We start from the raw sequence: 14,768 nt of genomic DNA, 5'->3' as shown, positions 1-14,768 counted from the left end.
TGTGCTTGCTTTTGTAAGAGAGCAGCCAGAATAATAGTCAGAAGTGGAATAAGTTTCTAAATTAATTTAAAGATTATTTTGTTTTTCGGTCTATTTTATTAAATATTATATCAGAAACTGGCATTGGAATGACGTAAATGATTTTCTGATTAGTGATTGGCTCAGGCAAGTTTTGCTGTGAGAATGATCTAGAAGGACGATCCTGATTGGTCATCCAAACCATTAGCCAATCAGAAAGTTAGATAGGCATAGTGTGGGGTGGCATCGAGAGAGTCGCTCACTAACCTTTGTACATGTAACATCATACTAAATGTTGCCGAGAAAGTTACTTGTAAAATGAAGAACTGTTGAGTTCATTGCTGATAGGAAGTGTCGTGACTTAGGCAGTTTAAGTTATGAACATTGTGTGGACAATTTAATTAATTAATTGATGTGTTATGAGCATGTGATATTTCGGTCCTAGAGAAATTCTGCATGGCCTATTCCGTATACTTTATGGAATACTTGGGCGAGCACTTCTAACTTTGAAGGCCACTGATACAATTGAAGTTTCAACTCACTATAGTAGTGGGTCAGTAACTGTCAGATCAAACATTAATCGGGTCAGACTGTTAGTTATTCTGGCTGCTTTTTTCGTGTGATAACATTTTGTACAGAGTGTGAGATGGGAATAGTAGAGCAGTTAAAAATAGTAAATTCGGACTTGATCTCAAATTTATGTGCCTCCTTAAGAATAAAAACCAGTTTACTAAAATTTCCGAAGACTTACTACAGGTAAACTGCATTTACCCGTCACCCAAAATTTGTTAAATGAACTCGCAGGAACTGATTTGCAACTTATGTACAACTTGAGTTATGCGGCCTCTGTGTGCTAGGTATTAGGTAGTGGTTTCATCAATGCTGCTTTACACGGCCTAGTGAGTATCTACTACTGCAGAGTGAAGGGATATCGTAAGGAAGCCGTACTGAGGTAGGTGCACAATGAATGAGAGAGAGTGTGCAATCGAGAAACGACGACAAATCCCTGCCCCACCGCAGGTTGATCATTTCCTCCGAAGTGTGTGAATAGCTCTGGGGACCACCCTATCTGGAGTAGGGACTGTAGCATATATCTTGAAGAATGGAAATATAAGTGCTTAAAACTATGAAACACAACCTATATCTACGAGGCCATGCTGTCCCCAGTGCTTGTACATCATTTGCTTCAGCTCTTGAAAAGCCTGTTCAGAAAACCGATGCTGCTATGCGAATGGAGGTTCCTGGTGTCAGCACTAGTACCTGCATTTGTCAATGCGCTTGGGCTGCTGCAGCTATTCTGAAGACTGTAACATTATAAAAGGTTGTGGTTGCCAACATTGCAGAGTTTTTTACCCCTCCCAAGGTTCAGCGTGGTTCACAACTGAGCAATGACACTACCAGTGCCACAGTTGTGGCTCTGAAGCCCCCCAGGCCAAAAAATCACAGGCAATGTATCAATCACTGACTGAGATGGAAAGTGAACAGTTTGATGATGTCAATGTTCTTCTGGATGATGTCTCTGATGGTTTATCTTCTGAACTAGTGGCTGTTGATGTCAACCTTGGGCCTCATCTCATCCCAAGACTGAGCCTCCGCGTGTTGTGGGCTCTCCTTCCCCACTGGAAAGACATGGTGAAAGTGCAACCACATGACAAATAGCTCCCCTATTGCAATGGAACATTAATGAATTCAGGATACATGTGAAACAATTAAAACACCTAGCACAGGAAGGCTGCCTGTGTGTATTTGCAGGAAATGCATTTTAAAGTCTCTTGTGCCCCTGTAATATGGAGTTATACACTCCATCGCAATGATGACCAGACTGAGGAAAGGACTTAGGAAGAGGTTGCTTTGTTTGTCAATAACATGCACCACTCCTCTTCCCTTCTCTTGGCTACTAACCTGCAGGCAATTGCAGTTGAAACTCGTGTATCAGAAGATTACTGTTTGTTCACTGTATTTACCTCCGCAAGATTCAGTCAACTGTGAGAATCTTATAGAACAATTCCCCCAACCATTTCTCGTATGGGGAGACTTCAGTGCTTTTGGAGTTGGGTTTTGGAGAGCGTCATGCTGTCTCATACCATTCATTTCTGTACTGTTGCTGGGCCATTTTCAGCCATCGATCTCTCTTTCTGCTCTCCAGCCCTCGCGGATTCTGTTCAGTGGGAATTCATTGATGACCTTTATTCCAGAGACCATTTCCCACTGAGGACTCACCTCCTTCAGAGAGCACTCCGTGAAAGGATGCAGCAACGATGGTTGACTGGCAAAGCCAACTGCAAGCCATTCAGCCAGCTGGCTGTGTTTGAACACTGCAACAATATCCAGGAGTGGATGGACTAAATCACATGAGTGATTCAGCATGCACCTGGTGTCTCCATCCACAAGTCCTCTGGTCATCTTCATAGACAGGGTCAGCCATGCGACTCTACGATGGTTTAAATACCGCCCAACAGTGGAAAACCTGACAGCCTGTTGAGTTGCAAGACCTGAGGCATTTGGCAGCAGCATGAAAGCCAATTCTCCTCAAATGTTTCAATTTAATGTGGGAAAGAGGCCACTTTTCCAACTCATATAGAGAGGCCATCTTGATACCTCTCCTGAAACCAGATAAGAACCAAGTGTGTCCCAGTAGTTATCGAAATGTCTCCTTACCCTTGGAATGAATGGTTAACTGTCATCTGATCTGGATGTTAGGGACCAGCTAACTTCTTAGCCACTCTTAGTTTGGATTCTGGAGATTTCAATCCATGGTCGACAACCTGACCTTGCTAGAGGTGGCTGTCAAGCAGGCTATCCTACATAACCATCACTGATAGGTGTATTTTTTGATATCAGTTAGGTATATGATGCTACTTGAAGACACAGTATTCTAGAGCAGCTCCAGCAGTAGGACTTCTGTGGCCACTTCCCCATCTTTATACAGTCTTTTCTGTCTAAGAGCCTTCCTAAGTTGGTGTCGTGCTGTCGAGTCATTTTGAGTAGTAGAACGATGTTCCAGAGGGCAGTGTTTTAAGTGTTATTGTCTTTACCATAGCCATAAATAGTATCATATCTATGGCAAGGAGTCCTATACAGTGCTCCTTATATGTGGACAACTTTGCAGTTTTCTGTCCCTCCTCCAGTGTTGCAACAGCAGCTCTTCAGTTGCAATGTACATTAACGAGGGTTGGGGAGGGGGTGGGCTGCAAAGATTTGTTTTACATCTTGTGTAGAAAAATGTGTGTGTGTGTTTTCACTTTAATCAGTCTTGTCATATTTTTAATGTACCTGACTTGCATATGTGGAATACCATTCTTCCTTTTAAAGTCTATGTGACATTTCTAGGCATCATTTTTATTCCAAACTATCACGATTACCACACCTAAAGGACCTGAAGGCAAGGTCCCAGAAGGCACTGACAATCTTAAAGTGTCTTAGCCACAGGTCCAGCAAAGCAGACAGGGCATGTCTGCTCCAGTTTTATAGGGCTTTCATGCGACTGTGGCTAGACTGCAGGTGCATAGTGTATGACTCAGAGAAACTTTGTTATCTGATGATTATTGGTGCTATCCAATGTGAGGGAATTATACTGGCAATAGGCTCTTACAGGACCACCCCCATACCCAGTCTCCGTGCTGAGGCTGAGGAACCGCCATTTATCATCCAGCAGCAACTCCTCATGGTGCGTCAGGCATGTAAATTTCTCGCTGCTCCAAATTCACCAGCATACCATTCCATAGCTCATCCAGCTATGAAATGCCCCTTTACCAATTGTCGATGGGCAACTAGACCATTTGGGATGATCTGCATGAAGTGTGAACTAGCATCACTTAGTATGGAGCAAGTTCAATCCCAGTCCTGGGTTTTAACTGCCTGCCATCCTGGTTACTGCAAAAGCCCAGAGAGATTTTAGATTTGGTGCGATGCAGAAGAGGTTGCACCCCTGCATATGTTTTTAATACATTGTTTTATGACATTTTAACTGAGCACCACAACTTTGTAGTTGTATTTATGGATGGGTCTAAAATGAGGAATTCCATTGGTTGGTTTGTTGTTTTCCCTGATCATCTCCTCAAGCTCTAATTTCCTCACAACTTTACTGTATTCAACACAGAATTGCATGTGTCCTTGTAGGCACTGAAGCAGATGAGATGTGTTATGAGCGGTAAATTTGTTGTCCATTCAGTTTCCCTGAGTGCCCTTTGTTCTGTACAATGCTTGTACATGGCAGATAAAGTAGTCCAGAACATCCAGGATGCCTTCCTCCAACTACAGGGTGGCGCAGATGGATCGGGTGGTTTTAAAATACTTGTCAAACTGTCAATTGTAAAGGTATTGGATTGAAATAAAGTGCAAAACGTGTAGTTACAATGGAAGTTTATTAACAAAAAAATAGTAATGTTAGTTTTTAAAAATTACATCCATCAAATGCCCTCCTTCTCGAGCGACGCATTCTTGGAGTCGGTCCTTAACGTTCCGCATTGCCCGCTCAAGCACATCACCAGGAATTGATGTGATTTCGGTGTGAATTGCTGCCTTCAACTCCTGAATGGTCCGGGGTTTGTTCATGTAGACCCTTGCTTTTAAATAGCCCCATAAGAAAAAGTCACATACCGTGAGGTCCGGCGAGCGAGGGGGCCAATGGACATCTCCATTACGGGAAATCAAACGGCCAGGGAACAGAGCGCGTACAGCTTGCATTGATATCCTAGCGGTATGTGCAGTTGCCCCGTCTTGTTGGAACCACATATTGCCCATGTCGTAATTGTTCTCTTCAAGTTGTGGGAGAAGAAAATCTTCAATCATGTTCACATAACGCTGCGAATTAACAGTAACCGCCTGCTCCCTTTAATTTTCAAAAAAGTAAGGACCAATTATCCCTACCTTAGAAACCCCACACCAAACCGTCACTTTGTCACTATGGAGAGGCCGCTGGTGTAGATCTCTTGGGTTAGTGTCGGCCCAGTAACGGCAATTTTGCTTGTTTACGTATCCGTTAATGTGAAAGTGAGCCTCGTCAGACATCATGATAATCAGGTTTACATCTTCCAATAACTCCAACATCTGTTGGCTAAACTGAAGCCTTTGAAGATGGTCTGTTGGGAGAATCTTCTGTACCAACAGGATTTTATAGGGGTGGAATTTCAGTTCTTCGTTAAGAATCCTTTGGAGGCTCCGACGTGACATTCCAAGAACTTGAGCACGACGTCTCGTTGATCGACGTGGGCTCGCAGTGACATCGCGTCTCACACGCTCCACGTTCTCAGGCGTTGTTATTGTTGGCGGTCTAGGCGTCCATTTTGGAGCACATGAACCAGTAGTGCGGAAATTATGCACCCAACTCAATATCGTATCTCGCTTAGGAACACTACCACGAGGTGGGATGTTGAAACGCCGGCGAAAGGCACGCGTCACAGCAACAATTGACTCGTTATTGCGTATGAACTCTTCCACTGCGAAAACACGATGCTCAACGGACCACGTAGCCATCGCGACTGACTGCCAGCCTGCAACTGAAACTTCCCGTCCCCCCCCCCCCCCACCACAGGACGAAGTCGCCGAACACCTGGCTCCCCCCCTCCAGACGTACAGTCCACTTCAAAACCACCCGATCCATCTGCGCCACCCTGTACAAAGGCTGGGCAAAGAGATGTCTTCCTACTGAGTGCCAGGACATGTGGGTATTGCAGGGAATAAATGGGCAGCTGTAGCAGCCTAGGAGACATGTTGAGATCCGTAGTTTGTTCAGTGTGCCATTCACCTGCATACTATCACCTTGTTGTTGAGGTATAGTCATACATCAGTCAGAGGAATGGGGCTAGAGTGATGGACAATAAGCTGCACATAGTAAAGTTCACACCACAGCCATGACGTAACTCCTTTCAGCAATGCAAACAGGTTGTGGTCCTTCTTACTCATCTTTGCATGACACATGGGTTCTTGCTCCGACGAGAAGACCATACAATGTGTGATGCTTGTGGTTTATGAATCACTGTGGACCACATTTTATTAGACTGCATTTTGTTTTCAGGCCTGAGGACAGTAGCAAATTTGCCAACAGTTCTGCCCCCTATTTTCAGTGATGTTCAAATGAATGTGGTGAGAGTTTTAATATTTTATAAATTGTCCAACTTGTTTCCTAAAATTTTAGGAAGATGTTCTTAATGTGTTAACAGGGTGACTGGCTCACCCATGTTTTCTGTAAGTGATCAACATGTCACATTTCCCTTTACCATTGTTTTAGCTCTTCTATAGCTTTACTTATGTCTTAATTCCAGGTATAGTACCTTTTACACTTTCTCTGCTGTCTTAAGGCATATGAGATAGAGTGATTGTGTGAGTCAACACAAGTGAGGTGGGAATGAGTGTCATTTTGTAGGTTTACTCTTCACTGGTTGATAACATTTTTAACCATTTTATCCATGTCATTTCCTTTAATATTTGAAAGGGCACTGATAACCTCACTGTTCAGTACCTGTAAACTCCAAACACACACATATTTTCAGTAGCTCACTAGATATGTTGTCAATTCCAGAAGAATGTTTACTTTTTTGTGAAATCCCAGTTTTTTCTCTTCCCTATTTGTTGGTGGAGATAACAGTAATTTTGTGAATAGTAATAGGGAGTTAATTCTTGAGGATATGTACTGGATGATTTTTACCTAAAGTGCAGCTGCTCATGAAGGTCCACTGTGGGGTGTAATTGTTGTCAAAACTTGATAGATATGCTGATGCGTTAATGCGTAACCGATTTTTGTTGGAAAACAAATGACTTCCAGTTGTGGCTATGAGGAGCTTTACACTGTTTGTATGATGATATGACATACTTGCTGTCATTTAATAAGCCATAACATGAGTGAACAATGTTGCTATCGAGAAGAGAGACTGTGCACTGATAGTGAAACCTTCTTATGTTAATGGTAGTAATTATAGTGCTACATTGAGAAATTATTGCTTACTGAATGCTATGAGAAGAGACTAAATGCCATTAAATGATTCAAAGGAGATGATAGTGAAGTTCAGAAACATAGGTGAGATTGGTGTGGCACCTGGAAAAGATATGTGTCTTATCCGAGGGGAAGTTATGGAAGAGGTTGCTGTTGTTGTAACTGACCACACAGCACATGCCCGGGGTAGTGCTAGTACTTGTGCAGTGTCACGAGAATTGTTTATGCCATGGTCAGCAGTAGGGAAAGTGTTATGGTTTATTTTACACTAGTACCTCTGCAAGATCTAAGTGGTGCAGCAACTGAAATCTCATGATCCGCAGCAACGTTCTGAATTTTCTCTTTGGCTTTTGACACATATTGAAGTTTGTGTCCTCAGTGTTTTTCACAGTGGCATGAGTGGATAAAATCTTCTTGATTCTCAAGCTGCATCAAGTCCAATAAAATTCTTGAGCTTTTGATTGCAAGCTCCACAATCACCATCACGAGTAAAACTACTGACTGCCACTATTTCCCGCTTGTACAAGTATACCTATGATTACGGCCACTGGCACAAATCAGAGAGAGCCGAAATGATGCATGCATGGAAGTCGAATTGGGCAGCTCGTAGCATCTTTGACCTGCTGCAGGATCAAGTGACGTCAGATGGCATGAGGGGCCGGCACCATGTTCGAAACTGCCACTCCCACCTCCCTACAAGCATTAAGCATCCACCATTGCTTCCTTTCGGCATCCAAAGCCCTTACCCACACCCTAATTAGTGTGTAGCCCTGGTCTCTGTTGAAATTGTTGCGGTTCATTCTAATGTTGGTTGCCTCTTTTATAATAGAGTCCGAGTTTGTTGACATAAGAGCCAAGATGCTTGTGTTCTCAAACTATATTTTGTGTCCGTTTTTTGAGGCAATGCTCAGCTATGGCTGACTTGTCGAGCTCACTTTGCTTAATATGTCTCTTGTGCTCAGTACAATGCTCCGCAACTGTGCGAATTGTCTGGCCTATATAGCTGCTGCTGCACTCGTAAAGGGCACCATACACACCAGTCACACAAAGAGCTATGTCATCTTTAATAGGGCACAACATACCTCGAATCTTGGGGACAGGCCAGAATACTGGTCTCAATCCATGTTTCTGCAGTAGATGTCCTAACTTGCTGCTCATTGTCCCACAGTATGGCAGGAAAGCCACTGTCTTGGCTTCTGGTGCCAGTCTCGGCAGTCAGTAGTTTTACTCCTGATGACGATGGCAGAGCTAGCCATTGAAAGCTTGAGAATTTTATTGGAATTGACACAGGTTGAAAACAGAGAAGATTTTAAACATATTGAAGTTGATGACAAATGACTGGGCAATATTCTGTGGAGAGACAATGCACATTTTACACTACAGGGTACAGTGAATACACAGAACTGCCAAATTTGGGGTTCTATCAAACCACATGTTGTGCACAAAGAACCATTGCACTCGCTACATGTGACTGTCTCATGTGGATTCATGAGCATCTTTACTCTCAATCCATTGTTCTTTGAATTTAATTATAATCACCTGGTATTTCTTCACATGCAGGTGACCCAAAGCTTATCTGTTCAGTTACATTACAGAAGTGTTCATAGAATATCTTGGTAGTTTTTCCTCATTGTCAATTTCATCATCATCAGTATTTAGAACAACATTTGGGGCCTTAGAAGGTGTTTAACCTGCCTTGCTTTTTACTACATTGCACACAGTTTTAACATTATTTCCAGAGTTATTAATTTTTCCCAATAAAAGATATTTTAATATCACTTTATCAAGAATTTTATAGTATTTTTGGTGCAAGAAGAGTTTTGATGTTCATATAGTTCATTGCTAATCCCAAGAAAGAAATAATGTACAAAATCTTATTCCATGGGAAAACAGTGTCTTAAGTATGGTGTACCACAAGGCTCTACCATAGGATAATTTCTAACTTTTATCTTTTGTAGCAGAGTTAGAATCACATGTCCTATTTTCCCATAAAATAAGTACATTCACACACACACACACACACACACACACACACACACACACACACACACACACAGTGCTGGTAGTCACAGTTCAAATAAAGCACCTACTAACTCTGAGTACCATTACTTATGGCCTGAAAATTCTTTCTGTGTGCACAACTAGAGAGGCAGTAAAAATATGTATTTTTGCAAAGAAGAATCATTATGTAAAGTAGTGTAATCATTTGAGGAAACTCTTCAGCCAAAGAACATAATTCATATGCCAAATGAGAATTTAAGAGACTTGCAAATGCAGTTGCAGAAGCTCTGGGAGACCATTATTTAAGAAACTCCATATCCTTCCATTACTATGCTTATACATTCATTAGGAAAATCATAGATAATTGTAACAGTTTTGTATATGCAAACCAGAACATTCATTCTGAGGACCACACCACTAGAACAAAATGCTTAACAGCACCATGTATAATAACTGTTCATAACTGCTAGCTGCAAAAATAGTATTACAGCAGAGATGAATACCTTGCAATGTAAAGATTTATATCAACTTTGTTACTGAAAAAATGAAAAGATTTTATGTGTGCAAATTGACAGCACCTTTTATAAACTATTTTAATTTGCTGTTGAAAGCTGTATGACTGTTGCCTGTGTGCTATACTGAAAGATTGTGGGTAATTTATTAAAAATACCTCATAGAGTGACATCATGAAGTTAATGAATCTGTAAACAAAAGGTTTCGAACACTAGGCATATTTTTTGATTTGACTAAGGCTTTCGATTGTGTTAATCACAAAATATTGCTCCATAAGTTGGACCATTATGGAATACGGGGAGTAGCTCACAATTGGTTCACCTCTTACTTTAACAACAGACAGCAAAAGTCATTATTCACAGTGTTGAGAATGGCTGTGATGGGGCGTCTGAGTGGAGTTCAGTCAAATGGGGTGTGCCCTAGGGATCAGTGTTGTGGCCACTCATGTTTCTTATTTATATAAATGATATGCCCTCTAGTATTATGGGTAATTCTAAAATATTTCTGTTTGCTGATGACACTAGTTTGGTAGTAAAGGATGTTGTGTGCAACATTGACTATGTTTCAAATAGTGCAATTTTTTTTATTTGTTCTCTGTTTGCCTGTGCCACATGTAATGAAATAGGCTTTATAATAATGTCAAGATACATAAGAAGTTACTATATTAGTTATTTTTTACATTACAAGTACAAGTTATTTATGCTACATTAATCAGTTGTGCAGTATTGCAATCACCGACTTAAAACTCAATTTCTATGTTAGAAGTATCCAAGAATTCTGTAAGACTGTTGTATGGATTGTCTTTTAAACCAGTATGAATTGTCTAGTGCAGTTCATGACATAAGTTCATGGCTTGTGGAAAATAATCTAATGCTAAATCACAGTAAGACTCAGTTTCTTCAGTTTCTAACACAGAATTCAAATAAACCTGACATTTGTATGTCACAGATCTGGCACTTGTTTTCATTCACACATGTCATATGGTACTATATCTTGGGGTTAATATTCCCATTCTAAAAGGCTATTTCTGGCTCAGAAATGGGCAGTTCGGGCAATAAGTGGTGTAAGGGCGCGAACCTCTTATCGACCTCTGCCCAGTAGTCTGGTTATTTTAACATTGGATTCTTTTAAAAAAAAAAAAAAAAAAAAAAAAAAAAAAAAAAAAAAAAAAAAAAAAAAAAATGCAGCTTTCACACAGTTAATACTCGGCATAAATCCAATCTGCATTTGGATCGCACTTCCTGAACTCTTGTGCAGAAATGTGTGCAGTATCCATTTTCAATGAGCTACCACAAGTATTCAAACATCTTAATAGTAATCCACATGCTTTGAAATCGAAACTGAAGAGTTTCCTTATAAGTCACTCCTTCTGTTCTGTTGAGGAGTTCCTTTAAAAAATTAAGCCGATCTTATGTTACATTGTTGATTGTGTTTACTTAACTTATGGCTTGACTTTTTTGGGTTCATAAAGATTTTATTTTATTTGTGATTACTTTTAAGTTGTAATTTCATGTACTGACATATTCCATGATTTTGGATATCTGCTCCTCAATTTGATCCTATGGAACTAATCATGTAAATAAATAAATAAGTAATCTCCTTAAATATTATTGTGTATTTCACATGTGTTTATGATTTTACCATCCTCTCATTATCATATAACATGTCATCTCATTATGCAATATGTTCCCCTCTATGTTCTTTTTATCATACATTGTCTTATTCAACATCATTTTGTACATCGTGCAACGGTTCATTGAATTTATAAATTACATCATCACTGACTTCAGCTCCAAGATGTCTGCAAACCCTCAACTCATTGATAATTATTCTTGTGTCTGTAGAAGAATTCAGCTTCTACCAAAGCCAGTACTCATCAACTCTGATTTGTTGGAATATAATGTAATTGGATAGATAAAAAAATCTACTCACCAAGTGATGGCAGGAGAATACACACATAAAAAAGGTTTTACTTACACCAGCTTTTGGAGTCAGTGGCTCCTTCTTCCAGCAGAAGGGTTGAAGGGGAAGGAAGAGGAGTGAAGGAAAAGGTCTGGAGAGATTTAGGAAAAGTGGTAGAATTCAGAAAAGTCACGCAGAATCCCGAGTCAGGAGAGACTTATTGGATGGGATGAGAAGGAAAGCTCTAAATGTAGAAATATGTAAGCTAATGTTGATGGATAGGAAAAGCAAACACGTAATGTTTTGATACACCACATCATTTACATATCTGAGTGTAATGTTGCAAAGTGATACGAAGTCAAGTCAGAGTGTGAGGATCATCGTAGGGAAGGCAAATGGTTATCTTCAGTTTATTGGGAGAATTTTAGGAAAGTGTGGTTCATTTGTAAAGCAGACCACATACAGGGTAGTGGTGTGACCTATTCTTGAGTGCTGCTGGAGTGTTTGAGATCCACACCAGGTTGGATTGAAGGAAGACATCAAGGCAGTTCAGAGTTGGCCTCCTATATTTGTTACCAGTAGGTTTGAACTACACACAAGTATTACAGGGATGCTTCAGGAATTCAAATGGGTTTTGAAATTTTAAACATTTGAGTAGCTGTGATCCAGCAACCACATGCTATTTAATTACAGGATATATATACAGCCACTTTGTCAATTGACCATGGTTTCAACTGTGCTAGGGCAATCTTCATCAGAATAAAGAATCACTTTTGCTCAGACGTTTTAAACGATGTTGTGATTACATGTGTTCTATGTAACAATCTTCATCAGAATAAAAAGTTATTTTTGCTCAGACATTTTAAACCATGGTGTGATTATATGTATCCCGTGTAACTTTTTATTCTGATGAAGAGTGCCCTAGTGCAATCGAAACCATGGTCAACTGACAAAATTTTGTGCAACCGAAGTGGCTGTATATACGTTCTGTAATCAAATTGGTATTCCTGGAGGTATGGCAACATTCTTTTCAAGAACACAGTGAAAAATTTAGAGAACCTGCATTTGAAGCTGACTACAGAACGATTCTACTGCTACCAGCATACATTTCGCATAAGGACTGCAAAGGTAACATACAAGAAATTGTGGTTTCTATGGAGGCATAGAGACAGTTGTTTTTCCTTTGCTCTGTTTGTGAGTATAATAGGAAAGGAAATAACTAGTAGTGGTACAGGGTATTCTCCGCCAAGCACCATATGGTGGCTTGTGGCGTATGTATGTAGATGTAGATAGGTCCATTTTGATTGATTATGTTATACAAACATTTTAAAACTGCATAATAATGAATAATAAATAATAAATGAATATTTTTACTCATCCAATTGGAGTCAGTGTGGTAGAATGTCGTCATTCCAACAGTTTTGAAAATCGTGTTCAGAGTTAGTGAAACATTTTGTTACTCATTAAAGTTTGTATACAATTTCATCTAAAGTGCAGAAACACATGAAATGTTAAAAAAAATAAAGTGATGATTTGCCAGCAACATTATAATACATACTGGAAACAGTTGCAAAAATATTTAATCTCAGAATATTCTTGTCTCAGTCATTATACTTTTGTTTATTTATCTGTATATTCTTACTTCTGCAATGGAGAAAATTATGATACCTAATAGTCCCAGACTATTTAGACGGAAGATATATTTGATAATGGAAAATCCTGTGTGGAATATAAATAAAGAAGACAGCAAAGATAATCATTCATAATACAGTTAGGGCATCGAGTGGTCAACAGGCACACAAAAGAGATTGAAAACTTCAATTCCTGTCGACCACTCTATGATACATCTATACAGTGGGTACTATTTCTCATCTTAGTGACTGCTGCTATTACTCTTGTTAATTTTATTATTTTCTTATTTGTAGGTTACTGATTTAGCTCTGGCTGTAGATGTAGGCTGTGGTTCAGGTCAAAGTACTGAAGTACTGGCACCATATTTCCAAACAGTCATTGGGATTGATCCAAGTGAAACTCAGATTGTTGAAGCCCAAAAGAACAATACCATCCCAAACATTGTTTACAGGTATGGCTGTTGTTAATTACAAAAGTTTCTGTTAATCTGAAATATAACTTTAAAGCGAAAGGCCATTAGTGCTGCAGTACAAGCTTGGTAAAGTTGGGGAAAGAACTCCTGTTTGTTTATTTGCAAAGGAATCATCTTTACATCAAGGAATTTTGAACATATTTGTCATCTTCCTCATGCTATTTTGTATTGTTATAATGGTTGTGTTAGGATGTTTGGCTAAGAAAATTGAATTTCATAGAAATTTTAAATATTCTATTACAGAATTGTTGAAAAGGAGAAAATTGTTAATCCAACAAGCAGAAAGTACATTTAAAAATGATGATATTTGTACCAAATACATTCCAAGAAAATAGTTTTTATGGTACATTTTTATCAATGCCAATATCTTTATTTTTGGCACATCACAGATCAGGTTTATGATGTTTAGTGCACCTTGCAATGAGACACACAAAAATCTAAATGCATGTTAACACCAACACAGAGAGAAGAGATTCCATCTCCCTGATGTAATGCTCCCACTACTACCCTACTTTGTGCTACATATAGATCTTCTTCACAGCCGGTTGGTGTGGCCGAGTGGTTCTGTTTGTTTATTTGCAAAGGAATCATCTTTACATCAAGGAATTTTGAACATATTTGTCATCTTCCTCATGCTATTTTGTATTGTTATAATGGTTGTGTTAGGATGTTTGGCCAAGAAAATTGAATTTCATAGAAATTTTAAATATTTTATTACAGAATTGTTGAAAAGGAGAAAATTGTTAATCCAACAAGCAGAAAGTACATTTAAAAATGATGATATTTGTACCAAATAAATTCCAAGAAAATAGTTTTTATGGTACATTTTTATCAATGCCAATATCTTTATTTTTGGCACATCACAGATCAGGTTTATGATGTTTAGTGCACCTTGCAACGAGACACACAAAAATCTAAATGCATGTTAACACCAACACAGAGAGAAGAGATTCCATCTCCCTGATGTAATGCTCCCACTACTACCCCACTTTGTGCTACATATAGATCTTCTTCACAGCCAGTTGGTGTGGCCGAGTGGTTCTAGGCACTTCAGTCTGGAACTACGCGACCACTACGTTCGCAGGTTCGAATCCTGCCTCGGGCGTGGGTGTGTGTGATGTCCGTAGGTTAGTTAGGTTTAAGTAGTTCTAGGGGACTGATGACCTCAGATGTTAAGTCCCATAGTGCTCAGAGCCATTTTCGTCTTCACATGTTGTGGACAGTGAACTCTGTTTTTGACGGTAGATTTGTAGGTAGTTTCCATGATGATAAAGAACTGCTTCATCCCTCATTGTAGCA

At 39.6% G+C, this 14,768-nt stretch overlaps 1 protein-coding gene across 6 annotated transcripts in view; it reads left to right on the top strand.

The window, feature by feature from the left end:
- Window positions 1-14,768, top strand: part of LOC126484613 (putative methyltransferase DDB_G0268948) — a 137,383-nt gene that overhangs the window by 82,730 nt on the left and 39,885 nt on the right. For all 6 annotated transcript variants that reach the window (XM_050108198.1, XM_050108196.1, XM_050108193.1 and 3 more), the window contains exon 3: window positions 13,291-13,448. In XM_050108198.1, the coding sequence (XP_049964155.1) occupies window positions 13,291-13,448 (158 nt within the window). The remainder of the gene's footprint in view (window positions 1-13,290; window positions 13,449-14,768) is intronic.

Source organism: Schistocerca serialis, chromosome 6, assembly GCF_023864345.2.
Source record: "Schistocerca serialis cubense isolate TAMUIC-IGC-003099 chromosome 6, iqSchSeri2.2, whole genome shotgun sequence".
In the NCBI taxonomy this organism is placed as follows: domain Eukaryota; kingdom Metazoa; phylum Arthropoda; class Insecta; order Orthoptera; family Acrididae; genus Schistocerca; species Schistocerca serialis.
Note: the sequence above shows the minus strand (reverse complement) of the source record. Positions and strands in the feature narration are given on the sequence as shown.